General features: G+C 40.4%; 1 protein-coding gene across 15 annotated transcripts in view; it reads right to left on the bottom strand.

Annotated features, from left to right (window-relative positions):
* FOXP2 (forkhead box P2) overlaps positions 1–19,483 on the bottom strand; it is a 275,679-nt gene that overhangs the window by 105,556 nt on the left and 150,640 nt on the right. For 7 of the 15 annotated variants that reach the window (XM_066591788.1, XM_066591786.1, XM_066591795.1 and 4 more), the window contains 2 exons: positions 5,958–6,095; positions 3,379–3,609 (listed from right to left, as the gene is read on the bottom strand). In XM_066591788.1, coding sequence (XP_066447885.1) covers positions 3,379–3,609; positions 5,958–6,095 — 369 coding nt within the window. The remainder of the gene's footprint in view (positions 1–3,378; positions 3,610–5,957; positions 6,096–19,483) is intronic. The other 8 variants (XM_066591790.1, XM_066591797.1, XM_066591791.1 and 5 more) reach the window with 4 other exon arrangements.

Here is a 19,483-nt window from a genome sequence, read left to right as displayed (position 1 = left end):
TTTTTTTTTTACACTTTTTTTTTTTTTGTATTACCGGCGCATAAGACGACCCCCGACTGCAGAGCAGATTTTTCGGGGTTCAAAAGTCGTCTTATACGCCGGTATATACGGTAGTTAAAATTTACTGGTAGTGTTGTGAAATATGATTTATAATCCCATGTCACTTAAGGCATGCATTTTGTATGATCTTTCCATATTTTTGTCCACCCCCTGCATATGTATGTGTATAATAGAGCAGGCTTGGGACACCCCTCTATGTTCTGGAACGAAGACCAGCTCTGTATAAGACTCCTGTTTGAATGGACTTTCAGCCATCCTTACACTACATAAAAGCATTCAGCTGTCCTGTAATACAAAAATTCCCCTGTAGTAGGCGCTGGAGATGCCAATATTGGGAATTGAGCCAATCAACTGTTCACTCTGGTAATTCTGAAAGGAGATGCGTCTGATGGAACAACCCTTTTAAAGGGGTTGTCCAGTTACTTGAGGCCTATACCACCATTTGTGTTAAATTAACAAAAAGAGCAGTTATTACCCTCCTGTGTGGGGATCCAACACTGTAGCCCTGTTATCCTCTGGGGTTTTAATTGTGGAAATGATGTCACAAAAAGTCAATCAGAGGCTGCAGCATCACCATTCAGTCTCCTGGCAATAGCGCTCACAACCTGGGCACCATGATGCCAGGAACTCAGAATGGTGATGCTGCAGCCTCTGATTGGCTGCAGTGGTCAGGTAACATCCTGTGGCATCATCTTCCACAACAAAGACCTGGATTCCTGCAACAGAGGAAGCTAAGTACAGCTGCTCTTTTTGTTTTTTTAAACACAGTTGGTGGCATAGGAGCAATGTTGTCCCATAACCAGAGAAGCCCTCGAGGTGAATGACGACTCTATAATGTATATTATGTAACTGATATTTCAACTTTGCAGTAAATTTGTATGAATTTAAGTTATGTAATGAAAACAACAAAGCATAAAAAAGGCTAGTCATTTTTCCTTATATATCGTGTGTTATATTAATTATTATTAATTTTAAAACATATTTTTTTTGTTTTTACTTATTTGTTTCAACTGATTCTAACAAACTGTAAGTATTGTGTATCAGAAGTGAGTAGCTCTGACAGGTATGCTTTATAAACTTCAAGAGATATAATAAATACCGTACATTGACATAAGCTGAAACTAGCATACTACTGTGACTTTTTCTAAGAGGCAGATGTGTCTTTCAAAGTATGCACATGTAATCCACAGCTGCCCATGAGTGCAGTCTCCGGTGATCTATTAGTAAATTGGGATGTAGCCTTTATTCCAATAGCCTGTTAGCGCTTTCTTTTCTCTTGTTTGGAATACATTAAACCCACACTACATTGAAGGGAGAGAATTGCCCTATTATTAGAAAAAGTATAACTTCCAATTTTGTGAGGCATTACAAGACAAACCAGAGTTCTCTAGACTCAAGAGAATATAAGATGGCAGTCACACTTCAGAAAGAGACAAGCTGCTGTAGAAGACCTTTCCTTTTTAGTTTGGGGAAAAGAGAAACTTCTGATGCACTCACTGGAAAACAGACTGCATAATGGAGCAAGTCATGTGGATTGCCCAAAGCCTCAGGAGAAATAAGGGAACAATTTCTATGCTGTAGTTGATGCCTGTCTGAAATTCTATTCACAAATCCAAACAGAAACAAAGCCTCAGGAGGTCAGAACTGTTTCCTGTAGGTTTGCATAATGGGCAGCTTAAAGACAGTGTCTAAAATACCTGCTGATCAATTTAACTACTTCAACATGTTATATTTGCATTATGTTTATATTTGATGCATTCTGACGACAAGTGCAGGGTAGGCCTGAGAAGCTCGCTTGTCAACTTGATTTATGAGCACATCAAACTGTAACTTTCTATTCGCCAGTCCAAATCTCCAGTAGCAGTTCATTAATCAGGGGCCCATGACTTTGAAATTTATACTCAACCATTTTTGAACAATAAGCCAACTTTGCATGCTTCCTGAACTGTATCAAAAAGGGAAAAAAGTCATTCATCATATTTCATCACTTTTATAGTTGGGTACTATGCTTATTCTTTTTTATACCTTCACATGTAAAAGCATACAGCGAAATAAATGATAAAGTTATTCTCCCTGTATTCCTTATATAGCACAGTGGATTATTTAATAGCAGCAATTGAAAATTAATGTCAACCAAGCCATCATTTTAGTAACTAGGTTTAGTTTTGTAAAATGAACTCTTAGGATACTTTAACATGGGCAGATAAGCACCCGAGTGATTGCTCTAAAGAGCGATTATGGTTGTCTGTAGAGATGAGCGAGCATACTCGCTAAGGGCAATTACTCGATCGAGCATTGCCCTTAGCAAGTACCTGCCTGCTCAGAAGAAAAGGTTTGGCTGCCGGCGGCAGGCGGGGAGCGGCGGGGGAGAGCGGGGAAGAATGGAGGGGAGATCCCTCTATGACTCTCTCCTCCCCACTCCCCCCTGCTCACTGCTGCAACTCACCTCTCACCCGCGCCGGCAGCAGAACCTTTTCTTCCGAGCGGGCAGGTACTCGCTAAGGACAATGCTCGATCGAGTAATTGCCCTTAGCGAGTATGCTCGCTCATCTCTAGTTGTCTGTCACCCAGTGTAAACAGGCAGGTCAAAGGAGCAAGAATCACTCCCATGTCATAGTCACTTGGTTTTTAAGCTCACCTCAAAACCCAAGAGACTGTTGGCCTGTGTAAATAGGCTGCGTTCGCTTTGTCATTGTGGCTTACCTTTATTGCCATTCAGTATATAAGATGACATTATATACAATGAAACAGCACAGTGGCTTGGTGGTTAGCACCGTTGCCTTGCCGTGTTGGACATTAACCTTAGACATAAACCTATGTCCTTACAACATTTCTATGGAGTTTATATGTTCTCCCTATGTTTGCATGAATTTCCTCTGGATATCCCGGTCTGCCCCATTTCAAAAGATGTTTATAGGTATACTGTAGTGCGATTCTTGGCTATTTCCATCATAGAGTGGTGGGGCAAATCCTTGAATGCTATTCCATTCAAACTTCTCCACAGTGAGGAGGAATGGGAGGGCTTGGGACCCTTATTCTGGTAATCTATGGGGCACTCAGCAATCAGACACTTATCACCTATCCATTGGATAGGTGATAAATGCACAATGTAGGAAAACTCCTTTTAAATAACATTTTGTCTCACCATTAATTTCAGTGGGGTCTGTTGGGAGTTCCGGTATTTTTTCCGGCAAGCTTTGCACGCTGTAATAACTTTTCCATATAAAATATTGTACAGCCAGATGAAAACCCAACTGAACCCCTATTAACTGCATTTGGTTTTTATTTTCTGCTTTCGGATAACAACCATGTACAAACCTCTTTTGCTTGCTTTCCAGGGTGTGGTGGGGTTTGTTGCTGCTGCTGTTGCTGCTGCTGTTGTTGCTGTTGTTGCTGCTGCTGTTGCTGTTGCTGCTGTTGTTGCTGCTGTTGTTGTTGTTGCTGTTGTTGTTGCTGCTGCTGTTGCTGCTGCTGCAAAAGCTGAAGATGTAACTGCTCTTGCTGTTTCTTGTAAAACTCTTGTAGTTGTTGCTGAATAAACCATTTTGACTTTAATAAATAAAGGCAAAAGTTTCATATATTACAAAATACCTAAGCTTTACTACACTGGACTGTGATTCTAAGTTGCGCTGCCTAATGATTACCGTACTAACCTTTCCGTAGAAATCTAAAAACTGGTTTTAAGAACTTGCAATTTTAGTGGAAAGTATTTATTTAAATGTATATTCTCATCATTTAAACAATTTTAGATACACTGTTGTCTTGTCAATGATCCACGGCTAGAATCTGGGAGCAGCCAGGGGTCAGAGACAAATTACTGCTTCACTATTTTTTTAAAACTGGCAAACCATAAAATTCCAAAAAGAATGTGATTGTAAAAAAAATTCACATCCCTATATCTATATTAGCAGGGATTTTTTTTGTCTGCCTGATTTCATTTTAGCAGTACAGTAGATACCATAATGCTTAATTCAATTTTGGTTGGCTCTGTTCACACATTTTTCTTTTTCGTTGGGTTTCTGTATCATTTTAGCAGTAAAACTGGCATATTCTTCAGTACTGCTTTTGCAGTCAAAAATACTGGAATCCTGATAGATCCAATATAAATGAATGGGATCCAATAGATTTCTTTGAGATCTGCTTCAAAGTGGATCTCTCATAACTGTCACAGCTCCACTATGGACATAAGCCGTGATCTTAGTGTGGACAGAGCCTCGGTATGAGTTAAGAGTAGCAAAGCATGAAATCGCATAAGGTTTTCTTAGCCGCATGATGGGTTTATCCCCAGTCAGCATGAAGTGTGTGCATCTAAAAACAATACAAAGTTGTCTGTAGCAACAGCTGTGTCCTCCATTGTGCAAGCACAACTATAGATGATACAAGGATACTATGGGCTCCTTGTATCTGTGCCTGCACCGAATGCTTTTTAAGCCTGAACAGTAGAGGACACAGCCGCAGCCATGTTTGGAAGCAATGGATGCCACAACTAGTTTACATGGGTGTCCATTGACATCGGGGGAGGGGCAAATTCTCTGTGTGGGCTAAAGTAAGCCCTAAAGCGATTTAGTGGATTCTTATGTCATTACATGGCAGTATATGACATTTCATAAAATTTTTGCTGAAAGTGAAAAATCTCAAGAAGTATGGGCTATAGTGGCTACTTTATAAAAAATTTCTCCTATCTATTCTAACTCTTTGGGGTACATTCACATGTAGCTGAATTTTCTGCAGCATGTCGTTGCGGATTTTGGTGTGAATCCTCAGCAGTTTCTGCTCGTTCAATTTAAATCTGCATCAAATCCACACCAAAATGTGCAACTAAACCCACATCCATTATAAACGTAAACCACAAAGCAATTTCAGATCCACGACGGACCCAGTTGATTTCTAATGGGGTTCCATCGCAGTGCCTGTCATTTTGACAGCAAGAATATTGCTATGTGCTATTCTTCCCATCAAATGTGATGGAGTCCTCTACGAAGAAGTGAGCAAATGACAAGCAGACAACCTAACTTCATCAGTGTTTCAGCCTAGGGCTTGGGCTACATGTCAACTGCAATGTCGCACTACTATGTGCAATAATGACCGTGAATGTGCTCACGTTGCGACGCACAACGACCATCAACAGAATTCCAACCCCGCTGGATTTCTACGCAACCACATTCACTATCGTCAGGTGCGACTGGCAGCGCGACATTTGCGATCGTAATGCTGAGCAGCCAAAAGTCGCCGTACAGCTCTAGCTTTATTTCGAAATAATGTTATTTATAATATGTCAGCACTGAAAAGTGCATGTTAGTGGCATAAGCATTGTAGCATACGACAAAAGGAAACGTGGGCCGTTATGATTTGCCTGTACATCGCTGGCATTACTTGCCCTCTGCTATAGCTGTATAGTCTAACAAGATCAGTGGGAATATTTCCAGTACATTGTTCTTTTATCAGAAACACTTGGTCTACAAAGTCATTATTTAAAAAGAGAACTAAACACGACTGACTTGTGCTCCAGCCACTTGACTCTTTACTGCAAATAAGTCCTTTCCTGATAAAACTCAATCTGCGACATGTTCTTTAATATAGAAAACAGATCTACTATTATTATTTTTTTTAATATATAAATGCTGGAAAATTCTCCATCTACCATAGTCTAACGAGTTATATAGGCTATCTCCTGCATCTGTGTTTGACGCTTCTTCTGCTTTGACAAGTCTAGAAATGTAATGTACTGTTTCAGATGACAATGTAAACAATCAGCTGACAGCACATTATTTCTCTGTGTCTGATATACACTGCTATAAAAGGTGAAGACGAGATAAACATGACAGAGAGCTTATGCAATCCTAACATTCAAGCGCTTGGGAAAAAATGAACTGTTGAAGGAAGGTAACCAACATTACCTGTTGTAACATAACAGCTTGTTGCTGCTGGAGGAGGGCTTGGAGCTGCTGTGGAGACAGAACTTGCTGTTGAAGGATCTGCTGCATCTGCTGAGGGGTGATCACCTGGGGAGTCATCATGGCCACTGAAACAGGCACCTGCCATAAAGAGAAGAAAACATCACTGACAGGCTCACTTTACATTCAGTGATTGCTTATGGCTGTATGGATTCAATTCATATTGATTTTCTGCTATTCTGTTTCAGACCTGACTCGTGTAATGCGAAAGTGAGATGTTCGTGTCTATAATAGCATCAGGAAGGACGTAAAAGGGACTCTGAAAACATATCTACTTCTACATGCAAGTATAAGATTTCTACTATCCAGGGCAAAGCAGTTATTTGATGGGATTATATGATGCAGCAGGCTGTCATGTACTGTGCTGTATTGTTCTTCTATATCTGCCATGTTCATGTTAACTCATATATTGTCATTTACATTAGCCATTTAACCACATAATGTCTAGGTGAATAAAAAAAAGTGTATGTTAGTATAAAATAGCTACTTGTCTTCTATACTGTATCTACAAATTAAGAGGATTGTACTGGAATTAATAAAACAGGACCTAGAAAGAGAGTGACACCTGCCACAGGTTGTTAGTAGTGTAGCAGCAGCTCAATCCCATTCACTTCAATGGAATGCAAGTGCAGCAGCTGACATAATCCCAGGTGGGGTGGGACACTGTTTCTAAAAGTATCCATTTTTTTCCTAATCTGTATAACTCCTCTAATGTTACAATGATTTACAAACATGGCTGGTATGCTTGTAGTGACTTTGGAGAATCAATAACATCTAATTTTTTACTTCCATAGTGAAGAAAGGAGCATTAGAAGGGTCTACATACAACTTTAAAGGTTGCTCTGTATATAGATATTTTCATAGTAGGGTAAGCAGTAGCACATCATTCATTTGTGATTAATTTTCAACCAGACATGTATTAGTATAAATTGAGTGTTTATAAGAAATATCAATTTAAAATATCAGCAATTGTAAAACAGGTGAACACAGTAAATTTAGGAATCTAAATGTGGAAGGAAATCACTGCAGGCATTTTATGATTAATACAAAACTTACTCCTTTTTTGAGCATTACGAGACCCCCAAGTTACAATTCTGTGGAAGGAAATGTTTAAATAAGAGTTTTTTAATTTTAAACCCATTTCCTTATATCAGTGTGGAAAGGTTTAGTTCTAACAGGTTTAGGGTCAAAGTACGTGACCTGCACCCCAGGATGGTTCAGACAGTGACATGGACATAGCAGGGTAAAAAGAACTGTTTACTTAGTATATCAGCAATATTCTCTCAATGATGGCAACAGGCTTAGCGGTTACATTTAGCTTCCAGCAACACACTGAATAAGACCCAATTCTCACAGACAGTTGGTGGTAGCAGCAGCAACAAGTCTCTATAAGGGCATGTTCACACAGGGCAGAAATGCTGAGTTACGTCCGTAGTGGAAAATTCCACAGTATTTCCGCATCCAGAACAGAGTCAAAAAACACACCATCTGTGCCGATTTTTGACTCAAATCCAGCTGTATGATTTCAGCAAATACAATGCTCACCTCGCAATGCATGTGCTGTCAGCGCGCCCTCGAACCCAGTAGTCTCTAGTGCAGGGATCCCCAACTCCAGTCCTCAGGGACCACCAACAGGTCATGTTTTCAGGATATCCTATGGTAAGAACCCCTGTGGCAATGTCTGAGGCGCCGACAATAATTACATCACCTGTGCAATACTGAGGAAATCCTGAAAACATGACCTGTTGGCGGTCCCTGAGGACTGGAGTTGGGGAACACTGCTCTAGTGGCCACCGAGTTATGTCAGGTGATGGTGCAGATGTTGGTTTTATTCTGAATGCGGAAATGCAGAATTTGCAGCGGAGTTTTCCGCTGTGGACATTCTGTATCATTTCTGCCTCGTGTGAACATTCCTTTCCAGCATGTCTCACCCACTTTATTCTTCTCATTTTCTGGACTGCTCTTTCACCAGTTGCTCTTCAGGTTAGTACATTGTGCTCAAATCCCCCTTCCATGGCTCACTGTCACATAATTAGGGTGGTGCAGCACTTGTCTATCCATGATTCGTTTTTGAAAGGGGGTTTGATAGCAAGTATTACTCTTCCCCTTTTACCCTACTGTCACAAGATGCTGCAAGCAACTTTATTATATTCCATGTCCCTAGTCACTGAACTGTGCAGAGCAATATTAGGGTGTCTGCATATGTGGCCAAATACCCAGCCAGGAAGCTCACCCAACGTCTTAAAGTTACAGTGCACAATTTATACATTTCCTGCTAACATGCTGTGAAAAAGAAACCATGACAACATCAATAAACTTGAATTCAGGATAATGTACTTTATCTAAAGGCTAAAATATATTTATCTGTAGGTTTTAAACTACGCCTGGTCTACTATAGTTTTTTATATTTATTCAAAAACAATGGTGGAATTTGATGTTTAAAGTATCAGAGAATGTGTAGTAGGTTTTTAGTGGCCCTACCCTATTTGCAGGATAAGATAGCGAGGTTAGATGGCAAACTGAAGCGGTTTACTGACTTATCAAGAAGTGTTGATAACACAGATCTCTTTACAATTACAGACAATTGATAATTCAAATATATTTTTTTAAAGACTAAAATGGCCAAGAAGATATGGAGAAATGAGAACACCATACAAATTCTTTTTGGCAAACCACCAAACCAGCCTACTTAACAATATACAGTAGGAAATCATAATACATACAAATTGTTGAATTGACATATCACTGTGAGTTCTGGGGCAGATTCATAATACTTTACATGGAAGATGAAAGGTAAAAGCATATATACTATAGACTTCTAGAGTTGTGCTGTTCCATTTTTGGTCCAGCAAGCGCAGTGAAGAACATTATAAGGGCTCATTCACATGAGTGCTGTGGGTGCGCAGTATAGGCGCGCACAGAAAGTGCTTTTATAGGAACCAGTGGTTTCCTATAGAAGCGTTTACATGAAAGAATGTTAGATGCGCTAAATTCGCACACCTAACAATGATAGGACAAGCGACTGCAAGGTCACATCTAAGCTCTATTGTGCGAGAAAAGATAGGACCTGACCAATCTTTGGTGCGTGCTTTCCATAAACTTCTATGGGATTGTGTGAACAGGCTAATTCAAGTAGCTGGAATTAACCAGTTCATGCGATCTTTAGTGCAGTATAGTTGCGATTTTTAGTGCAGTATAGCTATGATTTTTAGTGCAGTATAGCTGCGATCTTTGCACACGGCTATACTGCTTGGCTACAGCTTTAAAGAACAGGCCTAGAAATTCACCACTCCTTACACTCTTAGGGCTTATTCACACAAGCATATATTGGCCAGTGTTTTCACAGCCGGACAATATACGCTACCATCTGATGCACGGGCTCGGCGTATATGCCCTCGGCCAGGGAGAGACAGCTTAGCTCTGCTAAGCTGTCTCCCCCTTCTCTCCCCCTCGCCGGCTCTCTGCAAGGGGAAGATGCGGGACGGGGCGGGAGGTAGTGTGCTGAGCTCCCACCAGCTCTCTGCCCCTTGCTGCTGTTTGCAATGGGAGGGGGCAGGGCAGGACAGATCTTAGCTCTGCCCCCTCCCATTGCAAATAGCGGCAAGGGGTGGAGAGGAAAAGAGAAGGGGGAGGGAGTTTAGCAGTCATGCTGCTAAACTCCCTCCCACCTCCCTTCTCCAGCCTCTGTCATTGACTCCCATAGGAGTCTATGGCAGCAACCGTAATCCGGTCAGGAAGATAGTTCCAGGACTATCTTTCCTGCCTGGCATAAAAGTGCCCAGCTGGATGTTTTTCCACTATGGGAATACGCCTGTGTGATCTGATGCATTGGAATCCAATGCATCAGATGGTGGCGTATATCAGCCGGCCGTGAAAACGCCGGTCGATATATGTTTGTGTGAATAAGTCCTTATATACACAGAAGTTTCATCTGCAGACCAACTCCTGAGAGAACTTTATGTCAGCATTAAAAAAATGCATTGAAAGGCTTGTTAACAGATGGTGGTTGTGTGCTTTAATGCCAAAAATGAAGCCCCTGTTTAGAGCACTATTTCATCATAACCCACTTAGATAACAGAGGACACCACAGTGAGCTGAATAAACCTGTTAGTTATTTATTAGATGCAGTGCTGCTTTGGCCACATGACAAGTAGAGAAAAACAGCAGATCTCAGGGAAAGAAACACAAGGGGGAGAGAAAAAGATGCTATATTGGTGTAGTAATGCTTAAATAACTAGAGAGTGGGAGAAACACTGTAAGTAGATGAATCAGGAAGATCAGCCGTATTTCTCACACCGGGAACTGCAAGCCCTTGTTCTGATACATGGAGGAAACCTTCCCTAGGGCTCCAAATCGGATCAACGGTGAACACCAAAAAGCATCAAGATTTGGCGCTGCTCCCAAAAAACACATTGCCAACAAAGTACTTTGCAAAACTAACAGTTTTTATTTGACAAAATGAACAAGCTGACACAATTTAACAAGAGACGAGTTTCAACCCCGAATTGGGGTCTTGCTCAGGCATGTTTAAAACACAGAAATGACAGGTACTTATAGAAGCATAGCAAACAGTACCCGCCACAAAGGTGGAGCACAACGACACACGTCATCACAATTAATTCACTGGCAGTGAATCTATAAAAAGCCATAAGTCATAAAACATTAGTATGTAATATCCATAGTCTATACATAAAATACCATGATTCATACAAAAATACATATCCACAATCAGTTCATTAATGATAAAACTGTAGAAAACCATAATTCTTATAGAAAACAATTTATATCTACGAAAATAACCCATAATTCCTGTCTAGCATACTGTGATTTATGCAAAAGGGTACATGCATTCATTAATCTATCGAAAGTCAGTCTGTATCATAATCAATGACGGATGACAATTTGTCTATAGATAATCACTTCATAAGAGAAAAAGGAAGGAGGACTACCATTCATTGCAGGGGGGTGATAAATCCCCCAAACCAGTAGTGACTGCAAGGCAGACTGGGCGTTGCATGTTTCTTGACGTCACAGATGCCGGGACCATGAGCGGAAAACAAAACTGCCAACCATCTTGCTGTCGCTCCACTATGAAACGGCCGGCAAGTTAGAGCACACAGAGTATGGGTTGCTGTGAAAACCCCTCACTTACTACATGCAGGGTACAGGGGAATAAATAAGTGCACACATACATTTCAAATATAACTCAAAATCACTGGAGTTTATGACTATGTGTTAAACTGCTTTTCCAAACTTCAAATACACTGGGACCCATTTCATAAAAAAACAGACATGGGTGTATAAGTATATATTCTAATATAAAGCATAAATATTATCATATTTCCAATAAAAAATATTAGATGCAAAAAAGTAGTAATTGACAGAAGATAAAAGATGTGATGTCTATCATGTTTCTTATGCATTCTCAACCACATCATTTAAGCCATCAGGATGCAATGTTGATAATCTATACATGTTTTAGGCCACCATCTGTCAACATGGGTATATGAGGGCTTGTTTTTTGCGCAGTGAACTGCAGTTGTCAATGGTACCATTTTTGTGTACATACAATGCACTGTAAAACTTTTATTAATTTTTTTTTGCAGGGCAACGAGCAAAAAACTTCAATTCTGCCATAGTTTTCTTTTTTTTTTTCAATATTAAATCTTTATTTGGGATATAGACATGTAATATACACACAGTTTATAAGACATGTAATAGTTGCAGACATGTTAACATTACTATGTTGTTGTTTTCTATTTAAATCATGCAATTGTCAAATCCCATTTTTTCCTTATATCAATAATATTAGAACGGATAAACATTTTCAGAAATTGTATATAAAAGAAATACTTCGATACAACATGTATCGTATTGAATGAACTTGGCATTTTTGTGCAGCTTTAACTTTTTCTAATAAGGTTACCTCCATAGCTCCCATGCCTCTTTGTGTTTTTTTAAAGAGTTGTTTCTTAGTGCTATCCACTTTTCGAATAATTGTTGTTCTGCCATACGGTCCCTAAATTCCCCAAAGGATGGAGGTGTGGGCTCTCTCCATCTTCTCGCAATGAGAGATTTTGCTGTCATAAGGGCATGACCCAGCAAATAACTAATTTTTGTAGGGTATTTATTTAAGCCAACCAATAATAAGGTTAGTTTTGCGGATCTTGTGATACGGGTTTTTAGAATTTCGTCTAGATGATTAAGAATAAGATCCCAGTATCTCTCAAGAGCAGGGCATGCCCAAAATATGTGCGTTAGAGTACCCTTTTGGTCACAGTTCCTCCAACATTTGTCATTGGTGTTTTGGAATCTTGTGGCCAACAAGCACGGTGTGTAGTACCATCTCAGATTTACTTTAATTTGTGTTTCCAGTATCCCCAGACCTTTGGTTGAGCCACATGCCGTTTTATACGCCTTTTCCCATGATTCCGTTGAAATAACTGTACCCAGTTCGTTTTCCCAACTAAGCATATGTGTTTTTTTGGATAATTTGTTGTCGCCTGTCAGAATATCATAGAAATATCTGGTTTCAGACTTTCTCAGGAGGGGTTCTGATGTGATCTTTCTTTGGACTTCCATCGGGATTTCTATCTTATATATAGGAGACTTTTTAAGGAAATTTTTTATTCTGGTATAATTGAAGAGGTCTTTTTGGAGAAGGTTACATTTTTCCTGTAGGATTTCAAAAGGTTTTAGTTCCTCTCCTGTCATTATGTCCTCTAAGTTTTCCACACCCCTTACTCTCCAGGTGTCAATTCTTAAATCAGATATAAACAAGTTTAGTATTTCAATTGGCAGTTTTGGTTTTTTGTGGGTATCGTAGGTGGCTACTTTTTTTGTGTATTCTTCCCAAATTTTTAGGGAGGATGCCACTGTAGGAGGCAAATTTTTGGGAGGGATGTTTAGGGCAAGGTTGGTTGACATGGCCGCGAGTGATGCGCCAAGTAGCAGTAGGTGTCCTTTGGGTGTTTTTGTGAGGCAAGTTTCCATGCCTACCCAGGCCATTGTGTTGTCTCTTTTTGTCCAGCATCTGGTTTGGTTCAGGATAGTAGCTTTAAAATATTTTTCTAGGTTAGGTATATCTGCGCCTCCTTTTCTCCGGTTTGAGGCTAAGATTGAAAGGGCTAATCGTGGTTTATTTCCCTTCCAAATGAATGCAGATAGTTGTGCTTGTAGTTTTTTGATTGTGCTTTTTGATATGGGGATCGGCAGGACCCTGAAAAGGTATAAGATTTTTGGCAATATTTTCATTTTATAGGTCATGATCCTGCCTAGCCAAGATAAATTTATTCTTGATAGATGGTCGATTTCTTTTTGGATTGTTTCTAAGAGTGGAGTATAGTTAATTCCCTCTAGTTTATTTATGTCCGCAGAAAGTAATATGCCCAGATACGGGATGTTGTCAGCCCCCCATTTGAAAGAGAATTCTGATTGGATTGCGTGCTGTAGGCTTTGTGGGATGTTTATGCCTAGTATTTTTGATTTGTCAACATTAAGCTTGTAGTAGGATACTTTGCTAAAATGTTCGAGGATCTGGCAGGCAGCTCTCAAAGACTCCAGGGGGTGTGTTAATGTGAGGATAATATCATCGGCGAATAGGCCAATTTTGTGTTGGCGGGAGTTTAGAGGAATTCCTCTTGTTTCTATAGAGGATCTTATGATTTCGGCCAGGGGTTCCACCATGAGGACATATAGTATAGGGGAAAGTGGGCATCCCTGGCGTGTACCATTGGAAATGGTAAATTTATCTGAAATGTCGCCATCTATTAACACTCGAGCTGTGGGGTAGGAGTACAGGGCCCGGACGGCGCGAATCACACCCCCCCCGAGGCCAAATTTATTTAGCGTTTGAAACGCATATCCCCAGTGAACCCTATCAAAAGCTTTTTCTGCATCCAAAGCTATCATAGTTGTTGGGGATCTAGAGATTTGTGAGGAATATAAAAGGTTGAGAACCCTCCTCGCGCCGTCCGAGGCCTGCCGCCCCTTTACAAAACCCACCTGATCAGAATGCACAACACTCGGTAGGACATCGAGTAATCTATTTGCTAATATCTTTGCATATATCTTGACATCTGTGTTGAGCAAGGAAATGGGCCTAAAGTTTGCTGGATCGTCTGGCTCTCTTCCTGGTTTGGGCAACACTACCACCGTAGCCTGGAGCATCTCTTCAGGAAACGATCCTTTTTCCATAGCTGAACTGTAGAGTTTTCCCAAGTAGGGAGATAGGGAGTTTGAGAACCATTTATAATATTCTGCCGAATATCCATCTGGGCCAGGCGCTTTTTGGTTTTTCATGGAGGAAATTGTTTCCGCCACCTCGGATACCGTTATTGGGCGATCTAAACCAGCGGCTTGGACTGAGTTTATTGATGGTAGTTTAATTTTATTCAGGAATTTTTCTATATCTTCGTTGTTAGGGTGGGAAGTTTGTGGGTCATCTTTTAAGTTGTATAATTTACTATAGAATAGGCGGAATGCTTCCAATATTTGTTTCGGGTGGGATATTTTAAATTCTTTGTTTTTTGAGTTCCAAATGTATGGGATGTTAGTTTTAATTGACTTTTTCTTTGTCAGGTTTGCCATCCATTTAGAGGGTTTGTTTAGGGATGCGTAGACATTAGCACGTTGGGAGGTTATTTCCCTGTCGTGATCCCCTTGCAGCACCCTACGCAGTTCTAATCTTGTTTTGAATAGGTCGTTATATATTTGCTGGTTTGCATTAGTCTGGGCTAGACTTTCTAATTGTTGGATTTTTGTCAGTAAGGTATCAGTTTTTTCTAGTTTTTCCTTTTTGTACCTAGCCCCTAGTTTTATAAGGATACCCCTCATGTAAGCTCCGTGTGCTGTCCAGAGCAATTCAGGGCTTACATCAGGCGCATTATTTAAAGTGAAGTAGTCTTCAATTGCGTTTTGGATATCTTTTTGAAATTTGGGTATTTTCATTAGATAAGTATTGTTTCTCCACATTTTATGAAGGTGGCGGAATCCCCCAATTGCCAGAGATGTCAGTATCGGGGCGTGATCCGACCAAGTTATTGTGCCAACCTCAGCCCTGATTGTAGAGGTTATGAGAGACCTGTCTACCAGGCACAGATCTATGCGAGAAAAGGACCTATGTCTTGCAGAGAAAAATGAGTACTCCCTGGCGGAGGCATTGAGACACCTAAACGTGTCAAAAAGTGCGGCTTTCTTTATCCAGTTGCCTAGGGACATACCCCCTCTCACTTTGTCGCTTGTGGTGTCGACAGATCTCTCTGGTACCAGGTTAAAATCGCCATTTATGATTATAGATCCCTTGGCTACTTTGTTTATTTTTTTGTTTATTTTGTTTAGAAATTTGATTTGGTTTGAATTTGGGACGTATACGTTAGCTATAGTGACCTGTGTGTTTTTTAGCGTGCCCACCAGTACTATGTAACGTCCTTTTGGGTCACATATTTGTTTATCAATTTTTAGCGGGGCTGTGTCTCTAAATGCTATCAGCACTCCTGCATGTTTCTTTTGTGCGCAGGCTTGTATAACCTGGGGGAATTTTTTGTGTGTCATTCTATGACTGTCTGTGTCTACTAAATGTGTTTCTTGGATACATACTATATCCGCGCCGAGACGGCATGCTTCTCTCCACACGGAGCTTCTTTTGTAAGGGGAATTCAGGCCATTGGCGTTCAGAGACATCAATTTTGTGGCCATTTTCGCATGGCGGGTCGTTTGCACGGGAGGACGGAAGACTGGAGGTATCTGTGTTTATCTGCCAAAAAATAATTGAAACGAGAAACAACAACAAACGAGTAATGCATCAGATTACCAGTATCAACCTTGCTACCAGAAGTGTTTTTGCCATGTGAAGAGAATACCGCACAGGATAGTATTGAACAAGTTGTAACTGTTCCTTCGCTGGTAGCGGGTTTTTGCATGAGACGCAAGGTGAAACAACAATAAACCTTCAAAAAAATGTTTATACAAGCTTGTGCCTGCATGTTCGGTGGGGGGGGTCAAAGTCACTAAAGTGAGAGGACTCACATCTCTGTATTCCAGAATGGACTGTAGATTTAATGTGTCCTTAAGTGTCCTTTGGTTTTTTAAACGGTTTTTTTTTTCTTCTTTTTCCTTTCCAGGAACATAAAGAGGGAAAATTTAGTGGGATCTTTTCTTCCTTCTTCTTGTTCTAGCTTTATTTTCCAAACTTGTCGGAACTGCTTTTCTCGGAGGTAGAGGGCGGAACTTGTTTAGGGGCGGGGGTTGGTACGCCCCACGATTTTAGTGTCTCCATAGCTGTAGAGGGGCTGTGAAATACATATACTGTATTAGCTTTTGTAGCAATGATTTTTGTGGGGAAGCCCCATCTGTAGGGAATATTTGCCTCTCTCAATGCCGTTGTTACAGCTGCAAAACTACGTCTCGCCTCCATAGTAGCTTGTGACAAGTCTATGAATAGACGTATGTCAGCATAAGGACTTGGAAGCACCTTTAGCTTTCTCGCAGTGTTCATGAGTGCCTCTTTGGTGCTATAGTGATGTATGCGTACTATGATGTCTCTAGGTGTATTTTCCTTGAGAAACTTTGGGAGGGGGAGTCTGTGGGCTCTGTCTATCTGCAGCTCCTGTTCTGGGATGTTCGGGAGGATCTTTTTAAGGAATCGTGTGATAAATCCCTTTATTTCAGAGTTGGAGATTTTTTCTGAGACACCTCGCAGTTTGACGTTGTTACGTCTATTTCTGTCCTCAAGATCCGTTAATTTTTGTTGTAGTTTGGCAACAGTCCCCTCTAATTCGTAGTGGGCATCAATCAAGGAGTTGTGGGATTTAACTATCTCTCCCATTTTTGTTTCTGTTTTTTCTATACGGTTGTTAACCTCTTGAACTGAAGTGTCAACATGAGATGTTAGGCTTTTTAGATCTAGCTGTATAGTTTCTCTCAGAGCTAGTACTATCTCTTTAATATATAACTCTGAGGCTGGCTTATCTGAGGCTGATAGATTAGCTAGCCCGCTCTCCTTGCTATTTTGAGCATTTGCAGGAACTTCAGGGGCTTCTATGCATGTGTTATCTGACATTCTCTGCCTCTGCTTCTCGGGACTGCTTGTGGGGGAGGGGGCACTCAGTGACAGCGTGTCCGAAGCCATCTTATCTCCCTTAGAGCGCTTTATGCTGTCTTCTATCAGGGGAGGGTTGCTTGCTCCCATCTCTTGTCCTGTCTCTGGGATATCTCCTGTCTCCTCTATCCCCTCTGCAGTGTCCCCTCGCTCACCTTTGTTAGCTGGGATCGGAGCCTCCTGCACCTTAGCTGTCTGTGAGCTGTCGGCCATGTCAGAGGGGGGGCTGCGTGCTGGGAAGAAATCCTCCAGCCTGGCAGGTTTAACTTTTGTTGTTCTCCTCCTTGTTGCCATAGCTGGGTTCCTGGTAGGTTCCTGCAGCTTGTGGTGTATTTTTTGTTCTTCTGGAGTTGCTTTGATGTTGCTTAGAGTCCTGTTCTAGACGGAGCCTATGCAAAAACTTCCATCTTGGTGCCTCTCTAAGCCACGCCCCCATAGTTTTCTTTTTATAGTGTTAATCATACAGACTAAACGACATCATGACATAAACTACTTTTTTTCTGCAGGTTGATACAGTTACGACTATACCAAAATGTAATTTTATTTTGGCTTTTTTCACTTTTGCACAATAAAAAAAACATCTTTATTTGAAATTATTATTTTTGCTGTAACGTTTTAACTTTTTCATTATTAGAGCTGAGGGCTTGTTTTTGCATGATGACTCTGAGCTATAGTTTTTATTAGTTCCATATTGTGGCACATACAGCTTTTTTGATCATTTTTATAGCGTTTTTTTGTGTGATAAAGTGGCAAAATAAGCTTTTTGGCTCCATTTTTTTTAGCTGTTCGTTTTACAGTTTTTGTCGTCCAGATAAATCATGTGCTCAATTTATTGTACAGGGGAAAGTGTGCAAAGGTTTTTTTTTCCTTACTATTTTTACATTTTTTAGGTCCTTGTAGTGGACTTGAACCAGAAAAGCTATGATCATTATGATGATGCACTGCAGTATTTCTGTACTGCAATGCATTATTGCTTACAATAGCAATCAGAGGCCATGGCAGTCCCTCTGATGCTCCCTCTGTAAGTCTTTTACTTGCTGTGATCTACATTAATTGTGGAATGTAAAGGATCAGTTGCAGACGGAGGCTGTCTGTCAGTCACAACTGGCTCCCACAGCGTGATGGTGCAAGCTAATTTCTGAACCAATGCCATACACAGCACGTAAGTTTACGACCTGTTGTGTTAAGTATCATACACCCAGAATCTAAACTTGCCTCCTGTGGCATTAAGGGGCTGAAGTCTGTATTCTGTTCATAATATGCATACAAGCCTGTTCAATGGGGTGAAACTTTGACAGCCTCAAAACTTCCTGAATGAAAAATAACAAATGCCTAGACAGGCTCTAATGCAGAAAATATTTTTAGTCTTGACTCTTGACATTGCGGCCCACGAATTGAAGTCCACCAGGTAAATTACATGATCTGAATCACAGTTCAATTGGAAGGTTTCAACTGAACAGTTTTTCAATTGAAAGATTTCCTTGTTCACATGAGGCATAAAGGTCCTAGTGCCATGAGTGATAATTTTGCAACAAAGGCATTTTGGCTTGTTACATCAAAGGATGCCTTAACAGCAGGTGGAGCTCCTGCAGTTTAAATCTGAGGGTGATGAATCTCTTTATGTTTACTAGGAGAAATAATTTTGATGGACCTTGATTCAGTTTCTTTGGAAGCAATTTTCCCAAAATTGGATCCCCAAACAGAATACCCCAATATTTGTACATTATTCACCTTTTTAGTGTCTCTGTAAAATGTAGTAAAAAAACTGCTGCTAAAATCTCTACATATCTTGGCTCCAGTAGTCCTCTTATCTGCCAGATATTCTACTTCAGTCAATTTGTTATTCCCCTGAAAGACTGATTTGACAAAAGGTACTCTCTAAATCTCTCTATCTTGGCTTTGGATGAGAAATCTTCAGTTTTGGTAAAATTTCTTCTTATCCTCCTAAATTGGCAACAAAGTATGTTTGTTACCCATTTTTGATAGCGTGTGCCGGAGAAAATTAGGAAACTATTTGAATCCATCTGTTTGAAGCAGGTTTCAGTGTGAATAGAAGATTTCTCAGCCATTTATTCCAGATCAAGAAATGCTATCTAATTCCTGGGGAAATTAGAAGTAAAGTCAAGACCCCAAATGTTATTATTTATATGGTTGACAAATAGATTGGTAGATTCCTCTGTTCCTCTCCAGATAAATAGAAATCATGAATATAATGGCCAATATTTTACAATACTGTTTTGATAAAAGGATGTATTATGAGCAAAAAAGGACTTGAACTGACCCATGAAGAGACTATTAGGGATGAGCGAGTATACTCGCTAAGGCACTATTTGCTCGAGTAATGTGCCTTAGCCGAGTATCTCCCCGCTCG

The sequence above is a fragment of the Eleutherodactylus coqui genome, chromosome 2 (genome assembly GCF_035609145.1).
Source record: "Eleutherodactylus coqui strain aEleCoq1 chromosome 2, aEleCoq1.hap1, whole genome shotgun sequence".
Lineage (NCBI taxonomy): Eukaryota > Metazoa > Chordata > Amphibia > Anura > Eleutherodactylidae > Eleutherodactylus > Eleutherodactylus coqui.
This window is presented reverse-complemented; position numbering and strand designations above follow the sequence as displayed.